This window comes from Sinocyclocheilus rhinocerous, unplaced genomic scaffold (genome assembly GCF_001515625.1).
Source record: "Sinocyclocheilus rhinocerous isolate Xijiao unplaced genomic scaffold, SAMN03320098_v1.1 scaffold11, whole genome shotgun sequence".
In the NCBI taxonomy this organism is placed as follows: domain Eukaryota; kingdom Metazoa; phylum Chordata; class Actinopteri; order Cypriniformes; family Cyprinidae; genus Sinocyclocheilus; species Sinocyclocheilus rhinocerous.
This window is the reverse complement of record NW_015625587.1, coordinates 205,482-216,453: the sequence shown is the minus strand read 5'-3', so window position 1 is coordinate 216,453 and position 10,972 is coordinate 205,482. Positions and strand designations below refer to the sequence as shown.

The 10,972-nt window shown below is 35.9% G+C and overlaps 1 protein-coding gene across 1 annotated transcript in view; it reads left to right on the top strand.

Annotated features, from left to right (window-relative positions):
• The window catches only part of LOC107756084 (R-spondin-1), a 19,217-nt gene extending 9,023 nt beyond the window's left edge, over positions 1 to 10,194 (top strand). Inside the window, exons 4-5 of the mRNA XM_016573063.1 lie at positions 4,366 to 4,575; positions 9,650 to 10,194. Coding sequence (XP_016428549.1) covers positions 4,366 to 4,575; positions 9,650 to 9,804 — 365 coding nt within the window. The 3' untranslated portion in view covers positions 9,805 to 10,194. The remainder of the gene's footprint in view (positions 1 to 4,365; positions 4,576 to 9,649) is intronic.
• Positions 10,195 to 10,972: the final 778 nt, after the last annotated feature.

The following is a 10,972-nucleotide window of genomic DNA, read 5'->3' as shown; positions in this document are numbered from 1 at the left end:
CAGCTAACCACTCTGAGCCCATCACGTATTTCTGAGGGAGGGGCTTCATAAAAGCAGGAAATGATCAGCGTGTTTATGGGAGAAGGTACAGAGTGGTGTAGAATAGGGCTGCACGATAAATCGCATGCGATATTTAACGCGCATCTTATCAGTAAAGCCGGTTCTGTAATCAGCGGTAAATCTCCATTACCTGCGGGCTTTCACATTGAGCAGCATTAACTACACAGAGCCCTTGTTCTCTGACGAGTTGCGCAAACCCACGTTCATATTCGCGCGATTTTTTGCGCTGCTCGTCAGTGAACAACGGCTCTGTGTAGTTAATGCTGCTCAATGTGAAAGCCCGCAGGTAATGGAGATTTACCGCTGATTACAGAACCGGCTTTACTGATAAGATGCGCGTTAAATATCGCATGCGATTTATCGTGCAGCCCTAGTGTAGAATAAAGGTAAATTATGTGAAAAATAATTAAAATAAGCATTAACACATGTTAGACTGCACCAAACTCAATCAAGCCTAGAAAAAAAACAGTCAACCACCCCTTTATACATTTTACCAGCAAAACTGAACAGCAATTTTCTGCCTCATGCTTAATTATGGGAATGTTATGCTATGTTATGTTTGACAAAAATTGGTTAATTATGAAAAACAAATTGTGAATGTTAATGTTAAATAAAAATAGAACTTTAAAATTTTTTTAACTGAAAGCCAAATGATGTCACTTCTACATTTTTGTAATTTAAAATGACACAATGACTAAATTTTTGTAGTTATTGCAGTTTTTAATAAATATTTATTATATAAAGGTTTATTTTATTAAAATGCACCATCCTCACACAATAATATCATATTTTATAACAGTAATATATAAAAATCGGTATCTAATCTGGTTTTATATTGCATATATCCAGTATATAAGGTTTTTGGTTTAGTGCACGTCATCAGATGTTGTGGGCACATGGTACTTCTGTCATAGAATGACTTATACTGTATATGGATATGGTTGTTGCGACTCAGTTATGCTGATGAAATGATAAAACTGGGAAGTTCTCGAATACCTTGTTTTCTATTTCTTCAAATTTTGTTTTCCTTTTTTCTGTGGTTTCTCAATCGCTGTTGAGAGGAACGTTGGCACAAGGCCTGTTGGAAGGGTTTTTATTGATTTCTTTTGAAAATATTTCTGTCAGAAGCAAGCAAACACAGCACTAATAGCATTACTCTCAATGGTGGTGCTGGCTCCTCCAGGCTGTTTGGTCTTTAAATGGGGAGCCTCGACTTCCAGTGTGACATTTTCCCAAAGTTTATGATGCCTCACCTACATCAACGGGTCAGTCCACCACTTTGTTATGTGCATTTTTCAGTCTGTGATTGTTTTTGGCTGAGATGAGTTCCCTTTGACCTTCCTGCCCCTAAACACATTAGACCGAAAAAATTGGATACTTAGAAAAGACTTGAAAAACACTTGAAACCGCTCAGTGCAATTGAAAGTCTACAGCCTGACAGCTTGTCATTACCTTGAATAAAAAGGGAGCCTACCTCATACAATCATAACACATGCTCTGCTTTTTAGCAAAATGTAATTGGAAAATGTGAGTGATGCTGGATTTTAGAAGTCTGAATCTCCACTGTGAATTCTTTGGGGTTTCCTAATGCAGTCTCTTCAACTTTTGATTGGAGTAACTTATTTCTCAGACCCCCGTCATTCATTCTACACTCTAAAAAATAATGTGTTAACGCAACAGTTTTCATCAATTTTTTTGAGTTATGACAACTTCTAATGAAATTATGTTAAACCAACAAACTATATTGGGTTAGAAGAGCTTAATAATTTGTAACATAAACATATTTTTAAGTTGATTACTCAAACAATTTAAGTTGCTCCAACTAATGGATTTGTGGGCCTGGAACCAATTTATATTATCTTCTTTCAATTCAAATCCACATATATCATAGCACACGCTAAATGCAACTTATTTAGAATGTATATTTAATGAACAAGTAAGATGTTATTTGTCACTGGCATTAGCGCAGTCATTGCTAATAGAGTCAATGTACTGTTTACCTTCATGTGGTTTACTCTTCATCACAATGGTAACCACAAAAACTTCAACATAACAGAAACTCTTTAAAATGTCAAACATAACAGCATTAAACACTAACAGGTCTTTCCCTTCAGTAAAAAACACATAAAATAACTTAATTTCCTTATACAGTTTTATGCAAACCATGCTGGGAACTAGAAATCCACTGCCCAGTTTCCAAAGTTAACAAGACAATTTTATTGAGTTACTACAACTTCATTTTTAAAGAAATTCAATTAACACAGAAATTTGAGTTTAAATTGCACACAATATTAAGGTACCATAATGATCAACATTATTATGCCAACTGAACTCAACAAAATAATCAAAGGTTAAAAGGTTTAATTAAATTATTGAATTAGAATTTTTAACTTGCAACCATGCATTTATTTAAGTTGTGGTAACAGGTCCCCTGAATCATGTAAAAAATTGGTTATTCTGTTTTTTTTGTCTTTGTCCGTGTTTCTTTGTTGCAGTCCAATGTGACCTAAGTGAGTGGAGTCCATGGGGCCCTTGCATGAAGAAGAACAAAACATGTGGCTTTAAAAAGGGTAACCAGACCCGTACCAGGGAGCCCTTACAGCTTCCAAGTCCTGGCACTTCCACAGGGGCTGCTCCGCCCCCGGGCTGCGTCCCAGAGACACAGACCCAAAGATGTACCGTGCAGAAAAAGATCCCTTGCAAAGGTAAATCACAGAAAGAATAAAAACACAAAAATATTGGAATGTGGATGGATAGGAAATACTTGTGCTGAAAGGAATGCGTGAAATCTGTTATCCAACTTCAATATGCGTTTTTGCAAATTACAGATTTGTTGATTTATTGATCATTTATCTTTTTTTGGCCACTCGGAAAAACATGTAAACAGTCTCCTGGAACTAATTTGATTTAGTTTATTTATGGTTTTTGACATAATACGGTGCAAATAAATCCTTGAGTGTTCTCAGTAAATAAACAGAAGCCCAGCTGGTTTGTAATCTTTTCGTTGCTGGCTGCGGATCTGAGGGCGGCATTTTGTTTGTTGCTTTAACTTACTGGAAATTGAGGTTAATATGCTGCTCTGGCTCTCGAGCAGGAAAAGAACGTTGGTGGACCTGTAGTGGACCTGTTGGCTGTAAACTGTTTGTAAAAGTCTGAATATGTTGTTTCTCTCTACCGTTATACTCTTCTGGATGGCTTGTGTAGATTTCAGCCTAAAATATAGGAGTTTGCATGAACAAAAAAGCTTTTAATGGCCCAAACAAGAATTTTTAGCTCATTGGTTAATTCAGTGGTTACATTCAAAAGTTTTGGGTCAGTTCTATTTTTTTTCTTTTGAAAGAAATGTTACTTTTACTCAGCAAGGATGCATCAAAATAACAAGTGACAGTAAAGACTTTTACATTATTATAAAAAAAAAATCTATTTCAAATAAATGCTGTTCTTTTTTTATATGAATAGTTGTTGCGACTCAGTTATGCCGATGGAATGATAAAACTGGAAACTTCTCGGATACCTTGTGCTTTTTTATTTCCTTCAATTCTGTTTTCTTTTTTCGGTGGTTTCTCAATCGCTGTTGAGAGGAACGTTGGCACAAGGCCTGTTGGAAGGGTTTTTATTGATTTCTTTTGAAAATATTTCTGTCAGAAGCAAGCAAACACAGCACTAATAGCATTACTCGCAATGGTGGTGCTGGCTCCTCCAGGCTGTTTGGCCTTTAAATGGGGAGCCTCGACTTCCAGTGTGACATTTTGCCAAAGCTTATGATGCCTCACCTGCGTCAACGGGTCAGTCCACCACTTTGTTATGTGTATTTTTCAGTCTGTGATTGTTTTTGGCAGAGATGAGTTCCCGTTGACTGTCCTGCCCCCAAACACTTTAGACCGAAAAAAATTGGATACTTAGAAAATACTTGAAAACTGCTTGAAACCGCTCAATGCAATTGGAAGTCTGGAGCTTGACAGCTTGTCATTACGTTGAATACAAATGGAGCCTACCTCATACAATCATAACACATGCTCGTCTTTTTAGCAAAATGTAATTGGAAAATGTGAGTGATGCTGGATTTTAGCAGTCTGAATCTCCGCTGTGAATTCTTTGGGGTTTCCTAATGCAGTTTCTTCAACTTTTGTTTGGAGTAACTTGTTTCTCAGGCCCCCGTCCAGAGGAACAAAATGTACAAACCCCAAGCAATTTCTGTCTTTTCCCTATTGTCTGAAAATATAGTAAATTATGTAATTGGCATATACTAGATTCATTCAAAAAAATTGGTTATTCTGTTTTTGTTTATTTATGTCTGTGTTGCAGTCCAATGTGATCTAAGTGAGTGGAGTCCGTGGGGCCCTTGCATGAAGAAGAACAAAACATGTGGCTTTAAAAAGGGTAACCAGACCCGTACCAGGGAGCCCTTACAGCTTCCAAGTCCTGCCACTTCCACAGGGGCCGCTCCGCCCTCGGGCTGCGTCCCAGAGACACAGACCCAAAGATGTACCGTGCAGAAAAAGATCCCTTGCAAAGGTAAATCACAGAAAGAATAAAAACACAAAAATATTGGAATGTGGATGGATAGGAAATACTTGTGCTGAAAGGAATGCGTGAAATCTGTTATCCAACTTCAATATGCGTTTTTGCAAATTACAGATTTGTTGATTTATTGATCATTTATCTTTTTTTGGCCACTCGGAAAAACATGTAAACAGTCTCCTGGAACTAATTTGATTTAGTTTATTTATGGTTTTTGACATAATACGGTGCAAATAAATCCTTGAGTGTTCTCAGTAAATAAACAGAAGCCCAGCTGGTTTGTAATCTTTTCGTTGCTGGCTGCGGATCTGAGGGCGGCATTTTGTTTGTTGCTTTAACTTACTGGAAATTGAGGTTAATATGCTGCTCTGGCTCTCGAGCAGGAAAAGAACGTTGGTGGACCTGTAGTGGACCTGTTGGCTGTAAACTGTTTGTAAAAGTCTGAATATGTTGTTTCTCTCTACCGTTATACTCTTCTGGATGGCTTGTGTAGATTTCAGCCTAAAATATAGGAGTTTGCATGAACAAAAAAGCTTTTAATGGCCCAAACAAGAATTTTTAGCTCATTGGTTAATTCAGTGGTTACATTCAAAAGTTTTGGGTCAGTTCTATTTTTTTTCTTTTGAAAGAAATGTTACTTTTACTCAGCAAGGATGCATCAAAATAACAAGTGACAGTAAAGACTTTTACATTATTATAAAAAAAAAATCTATTTCAAATAAATGCTGTTCTTTTGAGCTTTCTATTCATCAACGATGAAAAAATGTCAGGGTTTCCAAATAAATAAATAAATAAATAAATTAATTAAGTAGCACAACCGCTTTCAGCTTTCCCATAGCAGTAATAAATTACAGTTTAAGATAAAATAGCAAACAGTTATTTTAAATTGTAATAATATTTCAAATAAATGAAATAAATTTAGCCTTCGTGAGCATACTTTCAAAAACATAAAAAAAATTGTTAAAACCGTTTTGCATTTTCTTTCAGTATTATATTTTTTTATTGTCTATTGATAATACTATTCATTATAATATAATCAATAATTTAAGTAACTTTTCATTATTCAAGTTAAGCTGAATTATTATTTTTTGCATTATTTTCAGTATACTTTGTTGCCATTAAAAGAGCCATTAAAAACTTTGTGCTGCTCTAAACCTGAATGACGTTTTTATCCATGAAAACAAGGATGAAAAGATGATCGTAAACCGTTAATCTTAAAAAGCACATAAAAGTATGATACACATAGTCATTATAATTTGCATGCATAAGAATGTCAGTTTATTTATTTATTTTATTTTATTTTTTTACACAAGTGTAGTGCAGTGAGTGGAAAAGAAGAAATTGCAGTAAACCTCAAACTTCACTGGATCTTGTGTTCGTTGTCAACTTGATAGTTTTGATGTCTGCTGGTGAACAAGATTTGAGAACTAAGGAAGGACTTTTCAAAAATAAAAATAGCTAGTTTGATCTGATTATTTTCATTAATGTTTCATGAAATTTACAACTGAATAGCTTACAGCAGACCTTGCAATGTCATTGCCAATTCAGAAATCAATCCAGGCTAATAAAAAGTTTTTGTGTGATTGTGATGGCTTTCACTCATAGTCTATTTTTGTATTTTCTCTTTTATGTTTTCCAATATATATCTCCCAAACCAGAGATCTCCTTTAATTTAATCATGTATGTGGACATCATATTCAAGCAATTTATGTCAGTTTATGAAATTACATGACTCATGAGTTAATCGTAAGCTAATCATAATATCACACTTTGAGTGTTTCTTAAAATACTGTAAACACCTGATTATACCTTCTAGAGCTCTTAGTTGTCTTCACACTGTTAAGAAACAGTGCTTTCCTGGAAATTACGTATTATTCTGTGTGAACAGCCTCACAAGATCAAGTGCTCACTGTCCTTCTGTCGGGAGAATTAAGCTCCATGCTTTGCTGGACTAGGTGTGACAACGCCATTTGAGAAATGAGAGGCAAATTTACTCTGCATGACGTCCGTATTTGTGGAAAGAATTTCCACCCGGGGGCCATAAGAGTAATTAACAGTGAAATATTATAAACTGCCCCATAAAAGTGCTGTGACGCCTGCCAAATTTCTAAACTTAGAGAGTCCACTTGTCGGCAAAGCTTTCGAAGAGAGAGAGATAGAGAGAGCTATGGTGAACTAATAGGCCTGGACACATGTAAAGTCATTTGTTTGTAGTTCACTCTCATAATATCATGCTTTCCCTAACCATGTTAAGATAGGATCAGTTATGTGCCGGCTCGAGTCAAAGCATGTTTTTTGCCCGAAAAGCAAAGCAGTTCTCACTTCTCAGGGCAAAAAAAGAAGTAATGCGACTCAGGTGTCAAAAAAAAAACCTAATAGGTTATGGGTTGCATGACCCGATTGCCCTCCTTTTTTCTCAGTGCGTAAATGTGTACCTCGTGCTAAATTAGCAAGGCTCTGAATACATCTGCAGGAATTGGCTGACAGGGCTGCTGTAAAAATCACAGGGGGCAGTGCTTGTATAACAGCGGTGATTTACTGGTCTGCAGATCTCACGCTTTGTGTTGATTTTGCCAAGCTCCCCCCCTTTCTCTTCTCTTTCCTGTAGCTTAATAAATGTCTTTGCACGAAACCTGAATACGCTAAACGCGTGATTGCCTTTGTCAGGCGATGGTGTTTAGGTTGGATTGAGCAGCGCTGTAATTATTGCTGTCATAAATGAATGGATCCTCCCCAAGCGCTCTTACCGCTTTATCAAAGCTAACATGTCTCCTCCATGTGGATCCAAAGTTTAAGGCTCCATTTCCTTCCATGTTTTTTCAATTCACCTCGGTTTTAAAATCGTGATTAACTGACACTCGAGAGGCATTTTGTAAACTCAAGGCCTCTGAATTCTTCACATGAACAGGATTGCTGTTCTCAAAGCAATGAATACTAAACAATTGAATTGAGTTAGAAATCTTCTTTTGTTTGATTTGTGGAAATCTTCAGAAATCTTCTCACTGATAAGACTATGATATTATGCTTTTATACAATACATACAACATTTATCTCTGGTCCTCTAATCTGACTGGATGAATCTGGGACGTTAACAGCAAGTGATTTTATGAGTGATGAGTGAGTCAGTGAATCATTCATTCAAATTATTTGTTCAAAACACACCGATTCATTCAGGATCAAAACAAGTGACTCGCTGCATTCCATTCTGAAGAGCTCATCCCAGTTCCTTATTCACTAATCCCTTCGAAATCCTCTCTCTTGCTTGGAAGGTGCTTTGCGTCATTTTGCCAAGCTAGTAAAGGAGGCGCCGTCGCACAATTAAACCTGTGCAAAGAATCATGGAAGCAAAGTCTTTCATTCCGAAGGGCCCTTTGAAGTGGCCAGTTTTGAGCACTTTGGTTTGGAACGACCTTTCAGTATGGCAGCCATGATTGTTCTCACTCCAAAGTGCCCTTCATAAGTGGCTTTAGTCAATGAGTGAGTCGCTGAATCATTCATTTAGCTGATTTGTTCAAAACACACTGATTCATTGTTGTACAAAACAATCAAATGTATTTATGAGTTAGTCACTGAATCATTCATCAAATCGAATTGTTCAAAACATGCTACTGATTTGTTTAGGAACAAAATAAGCAAGTGTCTTAATAAATGAGTCATTGACTTATTCACTCAACCAATTTGCTCAAAAACAGTAACTCATTTATAAACAAAACACCACTACTGTGTGTTACTCTGAAATGCACAGCGGCTATACTGTGGCTTTGTTTGAAACCATTTTTGTTAGTGGAGCAAAACTAACTAAATATTTGGCCATATTGTGTCGAGTAACATATCATTATAATATTAACGTAATGTTTATTGATCTGTTGTGTAAAAGCAAAAGCACTCCCAAAAATAATTCTGAACAGTGTTTGCGATTTCCTGCAGCAGAAAAACAGTAAAACAGAAAACTTTCTATTGTAATATTGCGGAAATATTTAGTTGTTGACGCTTCAATAATGTAACAGGCATAACTGCAAACAACATCATACTGTATCTCTGACATATATAGGTTTTATATATTGCAGAATGAACTGCTGTTTGTGCTTTACAGGCATTGGCAGGGCAAGGGAATGCTAATTATTGCTTGTTATTAGATTCAAGTCCATTAAACTTTTCTTTAATGTTTGCCAAATAAAGTTGTCTTTTATGTGTTTACGATGATGCCATTTCAAACGTGAAACTGCTTTTTTATATAACTCTTATTAACAATCAAAGGTTTAATTAAACAAATATTTGTTTGTGTCATTTCCATTCTATTTTTAATTATGCATTTTATGTAGAAACAAATGCAACAGTTTGTGGTATAATATCAGGGCCTTGAGATGAGCAGAGAGACAATTTCAGGAGCCACAGAGCGGCTGTGTGTGTGGCTCATGTTATCAAGTGCCGAGTGAATGCTCTCCAGCACCAAATGAGTGTTGACTTTGGTTTCCAGGGAACACTGAGACTCACAGCACTAACTTCATAACAAATATCAGTCAGTCTGGAGGCTCTGACTCCCCCTTGTAGTACTGCAAGTGAGGCTGATGGGAAACGAACAAGCCTGTGTTTTTCAGTGCTGTTTGTTGGACAATACTACAGTTCAGCATGACCTAATCAGTATTTATAATCATAACGTTTATGCATACATTTTTGTACAGTTGTATATACCTTAAATGTTCACAGCTTTAGAAATATATATATTTTTTATCAATCCTTTACATTTACATTAAAAATAGCTACACTTTACTATTATAGATATTTTTAATTTTTCTAATTAACTTGAAATACAAAATGACATGTATTAAAGCTTAATTGTATATCTTGAATTAAGTTGACATTTTTTCTTTTTAAAAAAAATATAAATTGAATACAATTTTGAGGTTTATTCCGAAATCAATAAAAAAAAGAAAAAGGGGTCAGAAATATAAATCTTATGAAAAAATACATACGGTTTTGTCTCTCACGTATATTTACATTGTTTTTTACTTAAAAACAAGACAATAATACATCTTGGGTTTTCTAATTGCAACTTTCTTTTATTCAGGAGAAAATAAGAAGAATCCACAAAACCGTGGAGAAAAAAATGGCAAGAACCGCGGACGAGATTCCAAGGAAAGTGGCAAAGGGGGCAACAAGAAAAAAAAGACCCCGAACCGGTCCACCACTGTTCCCACCATTACAACGAGCATGGTGACCTAATATTATGGTGGTGTCAGGTGGGCCTAAGAAAGGAGAATGCCTGGCCCATCTTCGTTGACTGAAGACAAAAAGGTTTTGATTGTGACAATATCAAAATTATGCAAAAAAGAAAAAAAAGTAATAATGCTGCTACACGTAAAACATGCTCAATGAGAACTGGAGGATTGCTGTACTGAATAATGAACTGTGTAAATTGAGTAAAGTTTGAGGGAACCAAGGAACTAGGTTGGTTAGTCTCATGCTATTTGGAAGCACCCAGAAAGACTGTGCACTGTGCATGTACAGAGTTGTCTGTTTGTAAGCCTTTCCACAGGAAACATCATTGTTTGTGGTTGGCAAAATGTTCCGTATGTTCCTCCTTAGACCTATCAGAAAGGTTTCTGAACTATAGACGACACTGCAAACGAGGCCCACCATCCTAACATTGTTTAAAGAACATCTAAAATACATTAGAATCTCTTGTGGTTCACCTAATCTAGCTGTAATCACATTCTTTTTGAGTTGGTTCTCCTTATGTTCGTGACAGGTAGCAAACAGTCTAGAGTCTGTCTGCGAATCAGTCTCAGAGTGAAAACTGATTTTTTTTTAAAGTGCTTTTTAGTTTTTTTATATCTGTTTTTTTTCTGTTGTTTTTAACAAAAGAAGGCACTGGAACTGATATTGTAGTTTACAAAGAGAATATGGAGAAAGAAGAACTTTAATGATGATGAAACTATCCAAATATGATGCAAAAAGTTTTATTATATACCTAGAGACAAACGCACTTACACTTACAACTGATTTGCGGTTTTAGTGTTCTATGTAAAATAAAAGTCTTGCGATTAGGGGAAAATAAATACAGTATTTTCTGCACAGAAGAAGGCAGCAATAATATGAGGAATGTACAGTGCTGAAGTATGTGTATGAAAGATTGTGTGTGTGTGTGTGTCAGATATGTGTTTTCTTATGTGCACCTTTATGTTGTGAGGCGAGGAGAAGAGAGAGGTCAACATAAGTCTACAGTACACTTCTTGTGACCAAGCCATTGAGGAACTAAACCAGCATAACGCCTAAACTGCGTTGATTATATGCTTTATAGGTTTTTCATTGCTCCGATATCATGGTTCCAATATATTCAATATATCACATCATTCATAATGCTTTGCAACATACAGTATCAATATCTGAG